Raw genomic sequence first — 23,125 nt, forward strand, 5'->3', positions numbered from 1 at the left:
CAAAGTAAAATTAGCCTTAAGGGTCCTCTGTCTCAAGTTGTACAACTGGCCCAGGAGGGTGGAGCCCTCGCGCCCTGTTTACCGGCGTGTGTGTGTGTGCGTATCTGTGGGTGTCGCGGCACGCGCAAGGACACACACGGACCCACTTTCTTAGGTCAGCCCAGTCAAACCCTCCGTTTTATCCCAAGGGCTGTCAATTCTCACGCCTCTTTCTGCGCCCTCACCCAGCCCCCGCTCTTCACTCTTCCACTCCCTCACGCCCCGCCTCCAAAGTAGGATGTCCCACTCTAACTGGCAAGTGCTCCTCTCACTCCTACTCTGCAACCAATCACTCGAGTTCTGGTGGAGAGCGGCAGAGCCAATGGAAATGCTCGTTGCGGCAGCTGCCGGGTCCAAGCGCCGGTAGGCGGTGCCGGGGGCGGGGTGCGGGTGGGGAATCAGTTGCCATTTGGAGTGAGGAGCAGGCGGAGGCGGCGGCGGCGTTTGCGGTGGCGCGGAATCCGCGGAGAGCCAGACACCTCGAGGCCCTTTCCTCCTGCCCAGATCCCCAGAAATAGGGGTCCGGGCCCTCCCTGCAGTTGCCAGGCGATCCCGCGCGTGCAGCCCTGCGAGGCAGCGAGCGGCCCCCGAGGCTGCGTGATCCGGACTGTTGCCCCTCTCCCCTGTCAGCGCGATGCCCGGGGCGGCGGCGGCTCTGGGCTCCTCGCGGCCCCGGCCGTGACCGCCACACCGAGCCTGGCCCGGCGGTTGGGGCCGTTGGGCGTTTGTTTTCGCAGCCTTCCCCTCCCCCTTCGCCGAGGCCGCGGGGGTGCGCGTTGGGAAGGGGGAGCCAAGAGACTCCTCCTCCTCCCCGATACCCCCGCCCCTCCCCCTTACACACTCGCACGCACTATCGCGCCGGCTCCCACACGCTCGCGCGCCGCCCGCTCCGCGCCTCGGTGTCGGCCGGTGTCGTCCCGGGCCCGCGGAGCCACCATGTCCACTGCCTCCTCCTCCAGTTCCTCTCAGACCCCTCATCCCCCGCCGCAGAGGATGCGGCGCAGCGCCGCGGGCTCCCCGCCCGCCGCCCCCTCCGCTGGTAGCGGGAACGGAGCGGGCGGCGGCAGCGTGGGTTGCGCCCCGGCTGCGGGAGCCGGCCGGCTGCTGCAGCCCATCCGCGCCACGGTGCCCTACCAGCTCCTGCGGGGCAGCCAGCACAGTCCCACGCGCCCACCCGCCGCCGCCGCCGCCGCCGCCGCCTCGCTGGGTAACCTCCCGGGGCCCGGCGCGGCCCGCGGCCCCAGTCCGCCCAGCCCGACGCTGCAGCCGGCCGCGGCCCCGACCGAGCCGACGCCGCGGGCCAAGGGCCGCCCGAGACGGTCCCCCGAGAACCACCGGAGGAGCAACTCACCTGAGAGACGGAGCCCCGGCTCGCCCGTGTGCAGAGGTAGCGAGCCCAACCCTTCCGTCCTCCCGGGCTGCGTCTTCCCCGACGGTTCCCTCCGTGGAAACTTCAGCCTCTCCGGGCTTCTCTTTGCTAGTGCATTATCGAAGGTGTGAAAGTGGCTTTGGGAATCTCACCTCCCTGCGGTCGCTGCGGGGCTTGGAGGAGCGAACTGCAAAACAACTTTTATTTGACCCACATGCCGCCCCTCAGATTTTATCTTCCATCACTCGCCTGCATCGAAAGGTTTTTCAGTTTAAGAGCTGATTAGCTCACTCATGTGTTTGCTGTTGGTAGCGGGGAAGGAGGAGCTGGGCGAAACACTTAAAAATACACGCACACAAACTCTGGCAGCCGATAAGGTGGTGGTTGTAATCTACAAGCTCTTTGTGCTTTCCTACAAAGTTCCTAACGTGTCTGTGATTACTGGCATATATATATATTTTTTCTTTTTTGGAAGGGTGGTGGCATTAGTTATGATGTAAGGATTATCTGTTGGATGTGTAGAGGAGACAGTTTTGGGTATGCAATTGAAGTGTATAGTGTTGTTTTTTTTTTTTCCCGTCTCCCTTTTTTTCAATACTTAATATAGTCATATGCATCAGAGCAGTACTTCACTGGAAATAGTCAATGCCCAACTCAAGATTTTCATGGTAATTTTCTAAAGACCTGTTTGTGGAGTGTGCTCACTTTTTCCTTCCATTTTTAAGTACACTTAACAGTTCAGTTGAGCTGTTAAAGCATCTCAAGTTTCTTTTTTGTTAGGTGTCAAAGGTAGTGGTGAGCTAGTGGATGCTCTAGTCTTCCCTTAATGTTTTCTGTTTTGGTTTGGTTTTGTTTATGTCTGGGGACACAGTGCATGATCTAGTTGAGTCCTGGGGGAGAAAAGGAAGATTAGCCAAAACAGGGACTTAAAGCTCATAAGGGAGAGTGGAGTAGCTAATATAATTAGATACCAGGCTAGAGCTACAGATGCTGCTCCTGCTGCAGTATTGTGGAGACAACTGATCATACCGAGTGGAAAACTCTGCGTGGAAGGGAAACACTGTGGAGCTCGTACGGTTATGTGGTATGTGGAATTTTTTTTTAATGGAGTTTTTTTTTTTTTTTTTAATGAATGTCTTAGACTTGGAGAAAGTGATTATGTTGTGATAGATTGCAGTTTTAGTGGGTTTTTTTTTGTTTTTTTTGGTTTTTTGTGTTTTTTTTTTTAACATTTCTGGCCGGTAATTAGCATGTTGCTAAGGCACTTGTTTTCAGACCACTTGATGGTATGGCAGAGTAGGATGTAGTGCAGTGGTATGTGTACATGAGCACCAAGAAATATCTCCTGTAATCTGTATGCACCAGGAGGAATTTGCTCCCCCACTCCTCCCCCAGGTCAAGCCAGCTGCTGCAGAAACTGACATCCTCCAGCAAATCCTGAATGAATGAATGAAAACAACGTGATCGCCCTAATAATGACCACAACTGAACACACATCTTTGGCTGTATTTTATAGAAAAGGCCACCATTTTCTAACAGATTAATGCCATATGCAGCTCCCTTACACATTTTCTGGAGCTATATGAAATGAGCGGTAAAAGAACGAATAGAAGGCAGCAGTTAGAGAAATTTTTGAGTGATTTAGCTTCAACAGTGCATAGATTGAGTTTTGGGATTTTCTTTTAGGGACTAATGTAACAGCCATAAAATAACCATTTCAGACTGTGTACAGAGGGTTTTGTGGGCAGAGTAAGAGTAGTTGCTGTAACAATATAATGGCTATGTAGTGCCTCCTCCCCTTTTGTTGATAAACACTAACATCTTACAACACATCATAGTACAACTTGTTTTTCTGCATCTTTCAAAAGTCTTAATTGCTTAAGAATTACATGGTCCCTAATAAAGTAGTTTTAATGAAATTTGTGATCAGGCTTAAACTATCCTCTTTGTTGTAGTGTGGTACATCCGAGTTTAATTCAATTTTAATGTAATAATGATGAAAACGCTTTTCTGAGTCTGGTTGTGCAGCAGACAGATTTGCATCACCAGAGAGCTTATCTTGGGAAGAGAAGAGGCTTTTCTGCTGTTTTTAACACCAGGTGGTTTTGTCAGCTCCTTAGATTTAAGGGATTTTCAATGCAGGCTCTTCAGCCCTCAGTTCCCTGATTATATTACCTTTATGTTACTTCACATCCTGCCTTACCCCTCTCTACCCAAATTAAAACTGTGCAACTAATCTATTCTGTTTAGTTAGCCGTTTAAAATCCATACTATGAACAGTTGAACAATTTTTCAAACATTATCTACTCAGTTTCTTTTGAATTCTGCGAGGTTCTGACTTCAGTGGATTTTAGCCTCTACAGGTCAAGGCTCCTGCTGCCGCCGCCGCCGCTGCTGCTGCTGCTGCTGCTGCTGCAGGCACTGACATCACTATACTGCATGAATGAAAAACAACAACGTGCTCCATTTCTTGCTCTCCACCTCCTTCCTTTTTTGCACACTCCTCTGTGTGTGTGTGTGTGTGTGTGTGTGTATTTACGATGGTGTTATGCTGCATATGAAACTACATTTTAAAATGTTAAATTAAGTAGATGGTGGCTCCAGGGATATGTATTTAGTACAGAGGCATATTGTTTACAGAAAGCTTCAAGTGCTATGAACATTTGGACTGGAGGTGACATAACTGAGCATTCTTTTTTTTTTTTTTTTTTTTTTCTGGACCGGTGGTGATGGAAGAAAATACAGAAGCTTCAAATACTTTTCTTTGTAATTGTTTTACCAAGAAGAAATTATGAAACAACATAATTTCTAAACATGTCAGATCATTATTATTTCCCTCTTAAACATTCTTAATATGCATATTTAGGGTTAGGCTATAATAATAAAGAAATGATACTCAGGTTATTTCATAAAGCTGAGGAAAAGCTGAATTCTGTAATTGGTGCAATCAGTTTTAATATATTAATTTATAAAATTAAACGAGATGGCAGTTTTCTTTATTTTTGTAGCACGGTTTTAGATAATTTGAAACGGTATCATAAGATACGTAAGTCTTTTAATAACCTTGCTCTATATAAAGGATATGGACTTTTACAAATTAAAACTATCTCGTTTATACATGTGAATCATATTTTTGTATTTTTTAAATTTCTATTGTATTTTTAAAACTTCAAGGTTTGTTATTTATATTCATTTCTCTACTTCTGCCATTTAGCAAAATGTCACCCTCCCCCTTGTTTGGTTCTGAAGGGTCTTGAAGTGGTGAATGACAAGCTGCTGAATGCATCCTCAGGCTCCCTGTGATGTGTTTGTAATAGATGTAAAATCATAAAGTATTATGCAAATAGTTATTTTTTTGTAATGGTAATACATAAAGTCTACCTTTGAGATAAATAGAACAACTCAAATGGGAATATAGCAGGATGTTAGTGTTAAAGTTAATCATCTGTAAGCTAAAATCATGAGTAATAATCAAAAGAAAATAAAGTTGCTTCTTTCTGAAACCTCAGAGCAAAACCTGTGGATTTAGAAACAGAACAAATACTCAATTTTACTGTGCAAGATAAGATAGTAAGTAGCAATTGCAAATCCTTTTGTGTGTGTGTGTGTGTGTGTTCTTTTTAAGATTGAGCACTAGGATGAATTATAAATTCTAAAAGATATAAAAGGAGTTGCATTAGAGAACTCTGAATGGAGAATACTGCTTATTTTTAAGTGTACTAAATCTAGTTAAAAAAGCATGGAAGAGCTTGTAATTTATATGGCTCCTGTTATGGAGAATAGCATGCATTGATCCCTGATTTAACAGAACATTTATTTAGGCCTACTATGCTAACAGATTACAAACTCCAGAGTGAAATTTGATTAGAATTTTTTATGGTTATCTTGAGAGCTTTATTGTTTTATGCTAAGTTGTGATTACATTTTAAAAGAAAATACAAAGCCAGTTAGCATGTAATATTGAATGACTTCATACAATGTGTGTATGTCTTTGTGTTTTAATCAAATTAATTTGCTTTCAGTGTTTCAATCTTTTCATTAAATTTTCCTTCTTGAGTCTTTTTACACTATGCTCAGTTTGTGGAATGAAACATTTTAATTACTTTTTTCCCCTTTTTAGAGATGCTCAGACATTCTCTTTGTATAAAGTTACTTCTCAGGCTGATACTCTTAGAAATCAGGCCCTCCTCATGGCCGTCTCTTTTAAAATGAGTTTTCTTAGAGTGCTTAGAGGAACTTGTTTCAAAGTTTTCCTATACTTGAGTAAAAATAGTTGAAAGTGTCTTTGTTTTGTTTTTTCTAAAATGACAGGTTTCAAATACTGATTTTTGGGAAAGGTTTTAGGCCTTTGAGAACTTACACTAAGGATCGGCAGCATTAATGATTTAGTTTTTGCCATCGCTTATGGTGCATGAGATTTGCAGGTCAGGGAGTGAATAGCAAAATAGATAAGTGAATTTATGGAAGTTAGTTGTTCTTAAACTACTGTCTTATGTTCAAAGATGATATTCCTCTCCCTTAACTTACTCTTAGCATATTGAATATCATACACCTAAGTTTTATAAAAGTATCTTGGTCAGTTTAACTATGTGTGTAGCTTTGTGTGTGTATACTGAGTGTATACACACACTCATTTTATATCCTTAGTGTATACTGAGCTAAAAATCATTTCATTATTTACAGTACTTTTTATAGAAGGATATGTCATTCACTGCAGGATACATTTCTTCAAGGATTTAATGCAAATTAGGAGTTAGGCATTGGTAAATGGTGAAAGGTAATGGCATCCTTGTGGTTTTTATTGGTGATAATGCAGACTAAATGTGAATAAGAAAACAAAGAAATAATTGGGCTCTATGGCAATGAATAACAATGGAAATAAATGGCAATGTTCAATAAATGACTCATAAGAGAAGATTTTTTTAAGTCTGAAATTCAAACAAGTTTCTAAAAACCTGTTTCATCAAAACTTTCGCATGTAGCTAATATTCTGCCAAGTAGTACATACTAACGACCATGATAGTCTTAATTTTAGTTCATTCTTTTTTCCAGAGCTTGAGATTCCTGAACACCACCACCACCAAGATAGGCTTTTCCACAGCATCTGTGCCAGGCACTGTTGTCTTTTGCCTTAATATATAATTTTGTTATTAAATGATAAATTTCTGATGCTGTTTCTGTCCTTTATACTTTGTATTTTAACAAGAGGTTGAATTTGAGACTGATAGTCTCTTAATAGAATTTGCCAAAAGTGGAGGAAAGAGAGAACAGTACTCATTTATTGGTATGGAAAGCCTAAGGAACTGATGGAAGAGCCAGAAGTTACTTCCCTTTCTTTCTCTCTATCCCTTATTTGGACCCCATAAACTGACCATGATCCAGCCCATCACCCAGCTAACTCTAAAAGAATAAGATTTGTGTTTATTCTGCAAAACAAATTGTAATAGGTTAGCGGTAATTCTGAAGAAAGTAAGGACTTTGCTTACATTATGAACAATTACAGAGAAAACTACTGTTCTAGTATTTAAATGTAGTGGGAACAACCATGGCAGATACCTTTAAGCAGTGTTGTTTACTTCAAAAGAATGCTATTGAGGCAAATAACAGGAGGAGATAGGTTTAGGAATACCTCAGTCACTTCCCCTATATTATGCTGTGCCTCTAGCTGTAGGTAGAAAGGAGGAAAGCATTTTAGTGCTTATTATATACTATGCAATGTATATGTTCATTTATCAAGAAAGTGGATTTGAAGTGCAAATCATCTGATTCCAGATACAGTGTTTATTCCACAAAACTATCTTGTTGCTCCTAACTCAAAAAGACTCTGATGTTGGTGATCACCCGTGATTTCTGAGCTAATAGAATTACTAAAGAATAGGGTTTCTGTTTTTTCAACAGCACTGTTACACTGTGCCAGGATATGCTTTGACATTTTCAGAATATTTAAACATGTAGGATACAGGATGGTGAATGTAACCAGAATAGAATATATATGAATTGGTCATATTTCTTCATTTGTTCTTACAGAACAATGTAAGTGTATGTGAGAGAGAGAGAGAGAGAGAGAGCAAGTGAGAGAGAAATCCTTGCCGAGGACTCAAGGATATGAACTTGATTGTGTCTGGCCCTCTTCTCCTCTAGAATCTGTGCTGTCCTTGAATCATAGTGGGAGGTATTTTCTCAATGAATATTAAAAATTAATTACACGTGGTGGTAAAGTAATGAATGCTTCAGGAATCAGTAAGCAGAGACTGGTCTCGATTGTCTCAGCAACTGGTGCTAGGTTAATTCAGTCCTCCCAAGAGCTAACAAGTTATCACTGCAATTTGTGGGTTTGCACTGTGGATGTTTGTAACTTAATGAAGTGCCACCATGGTGCACCTTAATGATGGCTCACCAAAAATAAGGATGAGTTAAAGAAACTAGTGAAACCTATTATTGTGTGGCAAGGTCAGTGTCCAAAATTTTCTTCCAAGCCATGAGAATTAAATATCTGAATATTTCATAAGCTGATACAGCTTGCTGCCTAGTGTCACTAAAGATCAAATACCTACCACCTACTGACAGTAATAACTCCTTATTTATCCGGTTAACCACAAAGAGAACTTTTGTGAGTAGTCCCCATCGTTAATTTTAACTTTCACGTTACTAAAAAATTAAATATTTGATGAAGCATTTTCTAAAGACATTTTACAATTGTTTCCTTAAGCAGAACAAAGAAGACATAAATGAGCTCTTGGTGGCTTATTTATCTTTATTGATACTTACGTACCTAACAAAGTGATTACTACAAGTAGCATTAATATAAGATTGAGCATTGACTGACAACTAGAGTTGCCCTATAACTGATTCTATAAATTTGCTTTTGGGATTGTCTTTTTTTTGATGAAGGTGGAATGAAGCAATGTGTGGTTACATTATTCCTTGCTAGAATAACCTAGTTCTTTTCTCCAGCATTATCACATTTAAAGGTCAAATTATTTTCCAAATGGTACCATAAAGGAGTTTTAGAAACAAAAAGGTATACTGGAAAGTAATTGGAGTTAAGAGACTTGGGTTCTATTTCCAATGTTAACATTTGACTTATAGCAAGTCACTAATTCTTGGCGTCTTAGTTTCTCTATCTTTAAAATGAGAAGTGGGATTTTTAGAGTTTTGGTTAGAGAAAAAAATTCTGAGAGGAAAAGTAAGTTTATTAAACTAGATAATTCCTTTTTTTAATATTTCCCCCTAGCTTTGTTGAGGTATAATTGACAAATAAAAATTGTATATATTTGAGGTGTACAGTGTGATGATTTGATATATGTATACACTGTGAAATGATTACCACAGTCAATCTAATTAAAACATCCATTGCTTCACATAGTTACTGCCTTTGTTTGGTGTGTGATAAGAACATTTAAGATCTACTCCTAGCAAATTTCAAATATACGGTACAGTATTATTAACTAGAGTCACCATGCTCTACATTATTCATCATCATTCTCCCAGAACTTGGTCATCTTACAGTTAAAAGTTTGTACCCTTTGACCTATATCTACCCATTTCTCTCACCTGCAAGCCCTTGGAAACTACCACTGTACTCTCTGCTTCTATAAATGTGACTTTTTTAGTTTCTCGATGTAAGTGAGATCATATAGTATTTGTTTTTCTGTGTCTGGCTTATTTAGTACAGTGTTCTCCAAGTTCATCTATGTTGTCAATGGTAGGATTTCCATCTTTTTTATTTTTTTTAAGGCTGTATAATATTCGTGATTGTGTGTGAGTCAGTGAGTGAGTGAGTCATACTTTTTTTTATCCATTCCTCCGTCATTGGACATTTATGTTATTTCCATATCTTGGCTATTGTGAGTAATGGAATGAACGTGGGAGGGCAGATCGCTGTTTAAGATACTGATTTCATTTCTTTGGATGTATATACCTAGAAGTGGGATTGCTGGATTGTATGATAGTTCTATTTTTAATTTGCTGAGGAACCTCTGTACTGTTTCCTATTCTCACCAATTTCCATTTCCGTCAATAGTATGTGTTACCTTCTCTTCACATCTTTGCCAGTGCTTTTTATCTGTTGTCTTTTGATAATAGCCATTTGAGCAGGTGTGAGGTCGTATCTCATTATGGTTTTAATTTGCATTTCCCTGATGATTAGTTATGTCCAGCACTTTTTCATGTACCTGTTGGTCATTTTTATGTCTGTGGAAAAATGTTCAACTCCTTTGCCCATTTTTTAATTGGATTGATTTCTTTTTGCTATTGTATGACTTCTTTATATATTTTAGATAGTAACCCTTAGTCAAGTGGGTAATTTACAGGTATTGTCTCCCATTCCATAGCTTGTCTTTTAATTTGTTGATTGTTTTCTTTGCTGTACAGAAGCTTTTTAATTTGATATAGTACCACTTGTTTTTGTTGCTTGTGATTTTGATGTCATATCCAAAATGTCAGTTGCCAAGACCAATGTCAAGGAGATTTTCCATTATATTTTCTCCTAGGAGTTTTATGGCTTTGGACCTTATTTTTAAGTCTTTAATCCATTTGAGTTAATTTTGTATATGGTGTAAGAAGGTGGTCCAGTTTTATCCTTCCTCATGTGGATATCCATTTTTCCAACACCATTTATTGAAGAGATTATCCTTTTACCATTGTGTGTTCTTGGCATCCTTGTGAAAGATTAGCTGACCATGTATCTGTGAGTTTATTTTTGGGCTCTCTGTTCTGTTCCTTTGGTCTGTGTGTCTATCTTTATGCTAGTACCATATTTTCATTACGATAGTATAGACTAGATAATTCTTAATAATATGATCATTTATTGAGCCTTTATGTCAGCCACTAGCCTTCACTGGAACCTAGTGTAGAGTACTTTTATAACCTCTCATCACAGATGAGTAAACGACATCTTGAGAAGTTGAGTAATTTGTCCAACATCAGACAGCATACACATAGGGCCAGAGGGCCCATATAACTCTCTATTAAGCCCCGACTTCAGGTTAGCTGAGACTTGCTTTTGGAACCCAGTTCATTATGGGACAGGAAAGTATGCACAATGGGTTATCCCATTGCTTACACTTAAGTCATAGAAAGGTCAAAAATAGCATTGGAGGGTTGGGTGAAGAGAAAGCTAAATGGGACTGGACTCTAGGGTCCACAGAACTTAGAATAGTTGCAAGTATTCCCAATGATTCAGGCCTCAGGTATGCATATAAGGATATCCTAGCATTTCAAAACTTTATGCCATCAGTAAGCCTTTCCTTTGGTCCTTAAAGGTTCTACCACTTTGTTAAAGAAGAATTTAATTTTTTAAAACTGCTTTTCGTGTGAAATCTCAAAGTCGGGATAGAATAAGGTCTTTTGTATTTTCTTATTTGACAGTTTAAACTTTGCATTTCTAATAAAGCATCATAAGGCTCCATTCATCTCTAACATGATTCTTGACTCTTGCGATCCTTTGGTATTTTAGCAGCATTCGAAAGAGCACCTTTTTATATATCACTGTCATGGCATAGCAACAAGGTACACTCTCTTCTCAACTTAGAGAAGTTTGGGCTCTTTGACTTTTTCTAGGTTTGCTGGTGTGATGTAGAAAAGATATTCTGAGCTTCATTTTAATAATTTCTTCCATGGTGTTTTGGCATTTTTTTCAATGTCAGTTGTGCTTACTGTAAGCTCTCTTTAATAGTCAGTGTGGAACATGAGCCCTTTCATAAGTAACATTAGAAAGGGTATTGTTATGATATTTAAAGTGTTGTGTAGGGGCGCCTGGATGGCTCAGTCAAGTTCAGTGCTGGACTTTGCCTCAGGTTGTGATCTCATGGTTCCTAAGAAGAGCCCCACATTGGGCTCTGTGCTGACAGCTCGGAGCCTGAAGCCTGTTTCAGAATCTGTGTCCCCCTCTCTCTTTGCCTTGCCTGCCCCTCCCTCCCTCTCCCTCCCTCCCTCCCTCTCCCTCCCTCCCTCCCTCTCTCTCTCTCTCTCTCTCTCTCTCTCTCTCTCTCTCTGTCAAAAATTAATAAACATTCCCCCCAAAATTTTAAAAAACGTGTTGTATAGAGTCTGTGTGATGGATGAAGTTTCTCATGACATTTCTTCTGTAATTAAATTTTCTAGTTAAATATATCAATTTATGAGTTGAGTTAGTGAAGCAATATTTCTTTATTAGAAGATAATAAAAACCGGGAGGGCTCAATTACTCAGGGTTACATCAGGTCTAGCTATAAAAAACTGCTATTCTCATGTACACCTGTGAAGTGATCTTTCCATGAAGGTACAAAAAAATCATAGTAAAATAAAGGTTTGTTTATATCTGAGCTGGTAGTCTATAAACAAAATATGTTTACAGTATCTTTGAGAGTTCTGTGACAATGTCATTGTCTTTTTTCTAAAGTATTTTTGGAGGAAATCTGATCTGTAGCTGTGAAAAGAAGAACAACTGTAAGTTAGGTTATTTAATGTAAGTGTCTAGCATCTACTAAACAGAGGTTAGCAAAAATTGCTAAATACATGTCCATTAGTATTGTAAAAGTAAGGAGCTGGACTGTGCTCAGAGATAAGGTTTTTTGAAAAAAACTACAATATTCTGCAATATTTTGATCAGATAGCTTAAAAAACATATTAAAATCCTATTCTTTACATCCCAGAGTGACCCATTATTTAAAAACAAAACAAAACCCTTAGTCACTTGAATTTGCTTACTTTTTGGCTTTTTGGTTAACATGGCCAAAGATTAGTGTAGCTGTGATGTAATTTCCGTTGTAACTGTTCATTCATTCAAGAAATGTTTGTTTCAGTTATTGACTAGTTGTTGGCAATATGGTGGTGAGTAAAATGAATAGATTCTCGCCTTCTTTTGCACAATAGATATTTGTTGAATCCCTCCTATATCTGAGGAACTTAGTTTGACCCTTACAGAATGCATGGTCTAGGTGCAGTTGATGCTCTCACGAGATTCATACTTCTTATCAAAGTCCATGTATTTAAAATCTGGCAAGAATTTGACCCACTGTTTTCTCTGAGCTTTGGGCATCACATAAGAATTATCATGTTCCTTTGCTTGCTTACCTAAGTTAAGGTGAGCTTTTTGGTATTTGTTGAATACCAAATATTCTAGTTATGTGTTTTTCTTTCATTAGATGAAGCCTAGGAGAGCTTCATTCAGTGGCTTCCATAATATATCTAGGTTGAAGTTCTTTTCCTGCCTGACCTAGGATGATGTTATTGGCACTTTCTGTGCGCGCACACACACAGATACCCTCTTGGTATTCTGAACTTTATTACTGGATGTGGCTTCTCGTGTAAAAATGTAGTAGTATGTAGTAATGTATAGTGATACCTGGACGTGGTGTCACATGAGACTGTTGAGATGAGTACAACTTGGTTTTGGCTAAATATTTGCTATTATGAAGCTAAAATAGTATAGAAAATAAGCTTTTCATACATTGCATTACCATTACTTGATATCTTTGTTGAATACACAATGACATTTATTTTTACTGTACTCACAATGTAGTTTTCAATTTTTACCTATTCATAGTTTTTACCTTAAAGGATTATTAAGATTAAAGTCTTTAGTATTACTAGTTGGTTTATGTTCATCTTTAAGACAATTGTCCTGTTCTACTTTGTACTAAGCCATGTGATCAAAAAATAACATCTTTATACAGAGATAGTCCCATTTAATGGAATAAGTATTACACTTAATCTCATGGTAAAATAGATGTTAGATGAAGTTCATGTTCTGGGTTGGGTTTTTTTTTTTATGTTGCCTATGGGACACTGAAGAAACAGTTATAATCTCGGAATATAACCATGTAATAAACCATGTAAAATTGCATATGGGAGTTCTAGGAAATAGGAAGGCATAGGAAAAATAATGAAATAAATTATTGTTAATAATTGCTGTGTCATTTAAAAATATTATTCTGTTCTTGTATTAAGTGCCTCAAAATGTAAAAGAAAGTAAATAGTATGGTAGCCGAATATTTGGTTAGATTCACTGTATTATTCCCTTGTTAAAATAGCAATTCTCAAGGCTTTAACAGTTTATATATGATTTTTCATCTGTCTTAACTCACCTTAATGTGTCTGTAATTTTGGTGGATGCTCGTGCTTCACCAAATAGCACCTTGTCCTTTATAGTGTTCTAGCATCCACCATGGTGTCTGGTGCCTAGAAGGCCCTGCAGCAAACACTTGTTAAATCTTTACATAGGACTTATAATAAGAGATTTGTTTTAGCTATATAAGTAGCTGGGTTCAAATCACTGAACAGTGATTATTACTATGACATGCAGTCTTATAAATATCCGACAAAGATGAAAATTAATAGATTACACTTGTGTTGCCATTTTCTAAAATGCCGAAATGTTTAGGTAACTGATGGTTTTTATCATTCAGTGGTAGTATATCAGGTTGGAAAAGCACTGATTTATTAAATCTTGATATGAAATTGAAGCTGGGTGCTCTTGTTGGTAGAAATCGGTGGGATAGGGATGGACAGTCCATATTTTCAAAGATGCAAGATACACTTCTACGAAGTGAGTTTCTAAGTTACATTTAGAGTTCTTTTAAGTGAATTTTGGCCTATTTAGTCTCCATGGAATCAGCTTTTAAAGCTGTTAGAGAAATTTAAGTCATCATGTCCCAAATTTGATGGGCTTTTTCAATTAAAATTCCAAATGTTTTTATAGTTATTTCATAAAGATCATGGTTATCCTAAGTTCCAAGTAAGGAGAATGTCAATTACATATGAATTTGTGCTTCATTGTAATGTAAAAAAATTTTTTTGTAATGTAAACAATTTTGAACTGTAGAGCAGATTTGGGGGTGGTTATTTGCTTTAGAGAATGTCTAGCTTATGTGCAAGTAAAATTATTCAACTTACCAAAGTGTTATTTACACAAACTTTTTAGGAAGTCAGTTACACAAGGTTGAGGTTCATCTGAGGTTGTAAAAACATATTACTGAATAGTGTAATTTCTCATTGCTGCATAAAATGTTCTACTGACATTTAGCAGAATTAACTAATATCCTAAGAAGTTGTCATAATTGAGCATGAATACATATTTTCCATTCCTTTTCTAGTCTGAATTTAAAGATTCTAAGAAATTTGGTATTCAACTAACCCCTAAAAGGGAAGGAACTCATATGTACTAATGATTTTATTTCTCACATTTCTTTGTGGAAAGATATGCTTTTTATTTTTTTTATTTTTATTTTTTATTTCAGGAATAGAATTTAGTGATTCTTCACTTACATATAACACCCAATGCTTATCCCAATAAGTGTCCTCCATAATGCCCTTTGACCATTTAGCCCATTCCCCTACACAGCACCCCTCCAGTAACCCTCAGTTTGTTCTCCGCATTTAAGAGTCTCTCACGGTTTGTCTACCTCTCTCTTTTTATCTTATTTTCATTTCCCTTGCCCTATGTTTATCTGTTTTGTTTCTTAAATTCCACATGTAAGTGAAGTCATATGATATTTGTCTTTCTCTGACTGACTTACTTCGCTTAGCATAATACATTCTGGTTCCGTCCACATTGTTGCAAATGGCAAGATTTCATTCTTTTTTGATCACCAAGTAATATTCCATTGTGTGTATATGTGTGTGTATATGTATACATATACACACACATATACATATACATACACATGCCACATACACAGACACACACATATACATACACATATATATATACACACCACATCTTCTTTATGCATTCATCAGTCAATGGATATTTGGGCTCTTTCCATACTCAGGCTATTGTCAATAGCACTGCTATAAACATTGGGGTGCATGTGCCGCTTTGAAACAGCACTTCTGTGTCCTTTGGATAAATATCAAGTAGGGCAATTGCTGGGTCGTAGGGTAGTTCAATTTTTAATTTTTTGAGAGACCTCCGTACTGTTTTCCAGAGTGGCTGCACCAGTTTGTGTTCCCACCAGCAGTGCAAAAGGGTTCCTCTTTCTCTATCCTTGCTAACATCTGTCATTGCCTGAGTTGTTAATTTTAGCCATTCTGACAGGTGTGAGGTGGTATCTCATTGTGGTTTTGATTTGTATTTCCCTGATGATGAGTGATGTTGAGCACTTTTTCATGTGTCTGTTAGCCATCTCTGGATGTCTTCTTTGGAAAAGTGTCTATTCCTGTCTTTTGACTCACTTCTTCACTGGATTATTTGTGTTTTTTTTCTTGAGTGTTGATTTTGATAAATTGAAAGATATGCTTTTAAATTAGATAAGTATTACAAAGCTTTTTCTGAAATATTTTGTCCTTATAAAAGGAAGTTACTGGTTCAGTTGTAATTTCCTAGCAGACTGTTTCCAACCAGCTTCATGGAGGAAATATTTCTTCCTGCATGAAAAACTTTAACAAAACCTTCTACCATTATTAATGTCAGGAGGACAATAAGTAAGCAATAAGTAAGCACAATTAGACTAGAAATAAGATTAGTGCTGTGGATTATGATTTTATTTATAATTGTGTATTACTATAGGATGATTTTAGCTTAAAGTTTCTTAAGGACTAGGAAATTAATTGGCCAACTAATATGTTCATTCGTAAGGTCTATACCATGTGGATGTGGTGGTATGGGTATGTAAAAGAGAGAAGACTCTAGAGTTCACATCCTTTTCTCAGCAACTACTGGGTAATCATTAGTTCCTGACACTTTCTCCATACAGAAATTCATGGTCATCTTTTCATAATACTTCAAGTAATTTCAATATACTGGGTGGTAGTGACACAGAAACTGTGCTTAGCTCACATAAGATGAAATCAGTAGATATCTAACCACATCTTCTTTGTGATTATGGGGAAGCTTACTGTCTATTATATTATAATTATATGTCCTTCCTGGAGGCATGTCTTGAATGCTGACCTCTTTGACTAAACTGTTTACTTCAGAATTATTTGGTATAAAATAAGTTTGTTGGGTTGGTTTGGAGATATAAATTGATAAGTCTAAATATAAGTTTCCTTTTCTAAATCATCTAACACAGTTTAGAATGCCAACTCAGTTGTATGCATTTTAATTTTATTAAGAAATGTATGATAATTTTTTCTGCTGAAGTTGGCTTTGTGATTTTTGAGTAGAAGATTATGTTGGTATTTAAATTCAAAGTTTTAAGAGGGACTGAAAGGTGTAATTGCATTTCTGCAGACAGGAGAGGGTATTCTTCTTGGTGGTACCTGTGTACAGCAAATTAAAACAGACGTTCTCCTTACATTCTGCAAGTTGACATACCAAATATTTTAAATATCACTGTAACTATCTGTGGATGTTTTGCTCATGCTCTTTACCTTCTTGCTGATCTTTTTCCCATCTGTATGCAAAGTTTTAAAGGGCATTCAACCTATGTTTCACAGGGTAGAATATATCATATTTTCTAAGTTAACAGCTTCGAAAAAGTGGCCTATTTTTCCATGTACTGAGACAAAAAACAATAATTTATTAATAAATTATAAATGAATTTGATTTAATTCCAGATTTGAGTAATGTACTCTAATTATCTATGTGTAATAAGATGCGATTAGGAGTATAATTATCAAGGTAAAGAGTATCAAATGATTTAGTTCTGTACCAACTTAGAGACTTGGTACAGAATGGAGTTGAATGGTTTCTTTTATTTGCTTACTGGCACTATGGAACACAACCTTAAGACTTTCAGACCTAGGGCATCATTGGGTTGAATTCTAACTTCCTGTCGGCATAATCATTGACTTCTTCCTCCCTCATTTCTCCCATCCTGCTCATCACTGTATCTTGTCCCGTCTCCTCTGAATTATGTCCTGAATCTGGTGGCTTCTTTGCATTCTTTATCCTTTCCATTTCTTAATTATTGTTGCTCATACAGTTGTGGTTTCCCCCTGCTAAAGTGTCCCATCTATAATTTAGCCATCATACTACTATAAGCACATTCTTTCTTTAAAAAAAAAAAAAAATCCTGTCCTTAGCTTGACATAAAGGACTTACCTCGGCACCCTCTGGTACCTCGTGTTCTTTGCAAACTGAACTCACTTTTTCATTGAAAATGCTGTTATCCTTACATAGCTCCATACTTTGAATACATGTTCCTTGTAAGGTAAGATAGATGACCTTAAATTAGTTTAAGTTGGATTATCCTATCTGTGGTAACAATTTATGATAATAATTAGTGAGATTCTAAAATGTGATCTCAGCTATCTACAAGGATAATTGTAGATGCTAGTGTTACCAACTTTACTGCATCTCAGAGCATGAAGAAAGGTGGTCCACCAGCTGTTACTACTAGAACTACTTCGAAAATTGACCTTGGAAGGCCTACTCTCCACATCTGATTCAACACATTGGCAAGTGGGATTCATCGTTATCAGTACTTCTGTCAATATGCAAGAGATACTGTGTCAAGTTTGATTGTGTGATCTTGGTGGAATGTTTATTTATATAATTTGCTATGTATTCTCACTAACGATTCCATAACTACTCTTTGATTACAATTTTAAAAGATCATATTCAAAAGAAGTTCAGGGATGTTTTCAGCAATGGTGGTTTCAGTGACTAAAAATAAGTACATGGTCTCCCAGCATGCTTGGCAGGCCAAGAAGTTTAGTGTATTTGTTAAACATGTTTTTTGAATATACACTGTATGAAGAGTTTTGTATTGAATGAACCTATTTTATTTTATTTTATTATTTATTTATTTTTTTTAATGTTTATGTTTATTTTTGAGACAGAGAAAGACAGAGCATGAACGGGGGAGGGGCAGAGAGAGAGGGAGACACAGAATCGGAAGTGGGCTCCAGGCTCTGAGCCATCAGCCCAGAGCCTGACGCGGGGCTCGAACTCACGGACCGCGAGATCGGACCTGAGCCGAAGTCGGACGCTCAACCGACTGAGCCACCCAGGCGCCCCTAATGAACCTATTTTAATGACCTGTTTGTGAAATATCTGAGCATAGAAATTACAATCTTTTATATAAATGTGGAAAATAGGATGACAGTAGGACCTGAATTCAAGCTACTTTTGTCACTGTCTTGTACTTCATTCACAATGATTTTAGATGAGCCTCACATACAGAATATTAAAAAGAAATATGGAGCTGTCCTATTTGCGGCTCTTCTAAAAAGTCTTCAGTAAAGAGGTCTGGGATAAATACCGGGTGATTTCTAGTTTTTTAATATTTATTTCATAAAGACTAGGAGAGGATGGGCAAATGATATCCACAAGTTCAACAAATGTTTCTTGAGTAGTTGTGCTAGGTGTTAGAGGAACAGGGAAAAAAAAAAAAAAAAGAGTGAGAGATGAAAACCTTTGGGTGGGAAGGAGTCAACCTCTGGTAGATCAGTCCTATGCTGCAAAAGTAAAATAGCTAAAAGATAGGAAAGAGAGAAAGATAAGTGAAGGATTTGACATCTGCATGAAAAATAAGTTAACTGCATTATTCATAATTTTTAAACCTATATTGTTCAGTACTTGTTCTATCTTAAAACTACATAGGAAGAATTTAAAAAATTCTAACCAGAAGTAAAGAGGGAAAGAATGGAGAGAAAGGGGAAATGTAAATCCAGTTCACCCAGCTTTTTTGTGGTGTGGTTCGGTTTTCCCCCAAATTGAGATGAGTCTTTCCAGTATATCTAGAGATGTTGTTAGTGTTTTTATTCTAAAAGCCTCAGCTAGTCTAGGTGTTGTTAAGTGATTCAACCTGTATCCAAAACTGTAGCCTGATATTGGTTCACACAGTTGTTGGGCACTCAGGTTGAACATTGTTCTTTCATCGTTTAAGGAGGGGAAAATTAATTCAGATCTAATATAAACTCTGGAACTTTGTGACTTTATTCCATTTATAGGTCCTGGACAGTGCCATTTTGAACTGAAGTACAGTTCAATCAATAGACTATTTTTGACTAAGATTATAATGGGCAGTTCTATGGCTATTTTAGAGGAATAAAATATGCTATTTTAAAATATTTTATGACACTTTTCCTGTGCACTTAGTCATGCCACTAGTAGTTTTATTTTATTTTTTCTTAAGTTGCTCTCAGTCCTTGGCAGCATTTCCTGGCAACCTTTAATGCACAATATTTGTAGAATTGTTGAGGTGGAAGGTGTTCTGTGTATGCAAACACAGAACTGGTTTTTACCATGTTCTTTTTTACTCCATAGCCTCTACAAAGGTGTCATTTGTATAAGGCATTTTCCTTCAGGATGTTTCCTGCAGCTTTTGGCCATTTCCAGCTTTAATGAAGCATCCAATTTTGGATAAACTACTGCTTCACAGCTACGTATTTGATTCTTTGGTGTCAATATTTAGGAAAGTAAATGCTAGAATAAACATCTGTGTTTCCCTATTTCTGAAGTCTTCATTCTGTTGAGCCTATTGGTTCTGGGTTTATAGGGAAGTGTAGTTAGTTGTGTATTTCTTAGTCCATTGCTGGATCTGGGGACACAATCTGGGGGAAAATACAGCTTGCAGACTAAATTTAATTTATTAGATTCTTTTTCATTAAGCAGGTCAGTGGTATCCAAATATATTCCAGTAGAGATTAACCATTTTTTGTTTCCCTGCCATCAATAAATTTGCTTGATTGGGAGTCATATTTTGTTGCAATTAAGCAGTCAACTCTCTTTCTAGGCCTTTACTCCTAATTTCTGCATTTAACCATGGAGTTACCTACTTATTCTATTATTATGCTATTATGAGCTAACCTATAGTTCTTATTACCTAAACAAAGTATTGATAGCTAAACTTAAGTGCTTAAGTCTTAACTTTGTTTATAAATTGTATGTACAAGTATCTTTGGATTTTGAATTCTTATAAATTTTCAGTGTAGATAGCATGAGAAGAAATATTTACTGATCTAGGAAACTGTGGTGCTCTCTCTGACATATCAGTTCATTCTTCATTCACATAAGGGGTAAGAATGCTGATAATTTTTTTTTTCAGATTCTTTTTCAGAATCAGAAGAGCTACAGTTGTCATGCAGATTTCTAAAGATCTCATTTTATGTAATATAATCAGTGCTTTTTTAGTAGTGAATAAGAGCTTGATCCTATAATGTTAGTGGTCATAATCAATGCTTTCTTGGCCTTTAAAATTACTTTAAGACTTTTTGTTCTTTATTGGCATACCCAGTAGATGGTGGGATGGTATGCAAAGAGCCTGGTTATTTTTGTCCCTTCTAGATTTAGCCCCTTGCAAGGAGAAAGTCCTCTTCTCCAATGACTCTCTTCAAATCCCTCTGTCCATTGCCCTGCCATTTCTCATGGTAAACTCCACCTTTTCCCATAAAAGGAACTCCTGTCCTTTGATCCCTTCCTGGTTCTTGCTGCAGGCTTCCATAAGATGCACTTTGAAACTTTCCTCTGCGATTGCCAGCTTTGGGGGGTGGGCAGAAATTCTGTTAATGCAGTGACTATGGATGCTCCATTCCAGCTTTTTTCTCCTCTGGACTAGGCAGGAGTTCATCTCTTTACTAGGTTAAGTAGGAAGAAAGTGTACCTCTCTAAGGCTAGCATTAGTTTTTCTGAGTCAACACAATCAAAATGCTAGAGAATATCAAAAATTTTTAAATGTATGTATCTGGTTCTAGAGGGAATTTAATAACTCACATTTGGTTTGCAGCTATTCTGTAAATTTATAGTCTAAGATTCAAATGTGCTAAGAGGATGACTATGAATTTCAGATCTTTTTCTGGCCATTATTTCATGTAGTGATACAAAACTTGCCTTAGCAATATTGGGCAATCTGCTGCTCCTTTGTCCTTTCAAAGTTATTAACTGAATTCCTTGCACCTCCTAGCAGTTTTTATGTTAATTCCTTTGCCAGCTGTTCATTGTATGAAGCTTAGTCTCTGGTAAATTCTTCAGGAGAAACTCATGGCAACGATACTCCTTGAGTTCTCCATACTTTAACAAGAATTCAGCTATAGTTTTTATCTGTGCCTTTAAAGGTCACTTTAGCTTTATTAAAATGTGTTGGATGTAGGCTGTTGTGGACAATTTTCTCTGGGTATATGTATGTACTTTCAATATATAGTTTCAAGTTATCTTTCATTTTAGAGTTTTTTAGTATTTTTTGTTTTGTTGTTTTGGTCTCCTTCAAAGATTCCTATTAAACATATGTTGGACCTCATCTTGCTTATGGTACATATTAATCATTTTCTCTTGAAATATTTTGATCTCTTCCTTTTTTTAAAAATTATAAAATGTGTTTTATGTTTCATGTAATTTCTGTTAAGGCATTGCCCATTGTATTTTTTGTAATTTAGTCTTCATTCCTGAAATAAGTTTTTCTTATGTTTCTAAGTCTTTCCTGAGTTTGGTCACTTTTCTTTTCATATCTTCCTTGCCCTCAAACACATCACTTCTGAATTTTTCTAATCCTGAGGTTTTTCATTGCTTCTATCATTTAAAAAAGACTTTTAGCTTGTTTTGAGCTATTAGGTTGCAATTTTCATCCTACATGGTCATGTGTTTCTTTCTTGCTTTCATTATCGTAGGTCATTATTTATTGTTTGTGCCCTATTTTCCCTCATAGTGTAATTGTGTGGGTTTGGGGTGCCTGAGTGGTTCAGTCAGTTAAATGGCCGACTCTGAGCGTTTCGGCTCAGGTCGTGATCTCACAGTTTCATGGGTTCTAGCCCCTCATCGGGCTCTGTGCTGACAGTGTGGAGCCTGCTTGAGATTCTCTCTCTGCCCCTCCCCCACTCATGCTCTCTCTGTCTCTTTCAAAAATAACTTAAAAAATAATTATGTGGGATTTATTTGCTCTTCTCTTGCTCACATTTTAGGTGAAATGAATTTTACTGTGTTTTTAGAAGGGGGACATCATTCAGGTAGAGCTTTTCTAGCTTAAGAACTCTAGTATTCTCACTTCTTTTGTTTTTATAAAATGACTTAAAATCTTTTGATTTTGTTATCATTCTCCTTGACTACCTTCCCCAACTTATCTGAACTTTCTGTTTGCTTTGCTTGTATTGTCCCTGTTATGTTCAGTTTTGATTGGACTCCCAGTAATTTCTCTTCATTGTTGGACTCTGTATTGGAAGCAGTTTTGTTAAGTTTGAGACTAGCCATATAGTTCCACTACTTCAGACTTTATTCACTTGGTGTCCTCTTGCACTCCTGTAGAACCCCCTTCCAATTTTGGCTACTGTTCTCAGATTTGTCCTTTCCATTTACCCAATAGTGATTGGTTTTCTTTTGTTCTCAGGATTGTCAGAAGCCCACATACTTTCCTTCTGCTGCCTCTCAGACAGATGTTCAAAACATGATGGTCTTAATTTCTGAATCTTTGTCCCTATTCACTTAGATTTGAAGTTTTTGTGGGGCCGTTTTGTGACATTGTTATGTTGCAGGTGCTTTCCCTCGCTCTTTGGTTTGACTAGTTTCTTTGCTCTCTTGTCACAGGGAGTTGTAAAATCTTTTCCTACTTTTGCAGTTTTTTGATAAAAGATTTCTTTTTTTTTTTTTTTAAAGTTTCTTTATTTTGAGAGACAGAACACAAGTGGGGGTGGGACAGAGAGAGAGGGAGAGAGAGAATCCCAAACAGGCTTCACACTGAGCGTGGAGCCAGACGCAGGGCTCAAACTCAAGAACTGTGAGATCTAACCTGGCTGAAACCAAGAGTCAGATACTAAACCGATTGAGCCACCCAGGTGCCCCTTGACAAAACTTTTATATGAAGAACTGTCTTGAATATTGACTTATTGCTCTACTTAATAGACACAAAATGCTACATA

General features: G+C 37.7%; 1 protein-coding gene across 1 annotated transcript in view; it reads left to right on the plus strand.

The window, feature by feature from the left end:
• Positions 1-888: 888 nt before the first annotated feature.
• The window catches only part of GLCCI1 (glucocorticoid induced 1), a 104,471-nt gene continuing 82,234 nt past the window's right edge, over positions 889-23,125 (plus strand). The window contains exon 1 of the mRNA XM_042967175.1: positions 889-1,426. Coding sequence (XP_042823109.1) covers positions 976-1,426 — 451 coding nt within the window. The 5' untranslated portion in view covers positions 889-975. The remainder of the gene's footprint in view (positions 1,427-23,125) is intronic.

Source organism: Panthera tigris, chromosome A2, assembly GCF_018350195.1.
Source record: "Panthera tigris isolate Pti1 chromosome A2, P.tigris_Pti1_mat1.1, whole genome shotgun sequence".
Classification (NCBI taxonomy): Eukaryota; Metazoa; Chordata; class Mammalia; order Carnivora; family Felidae; genus Panthera; species Panthera tigris.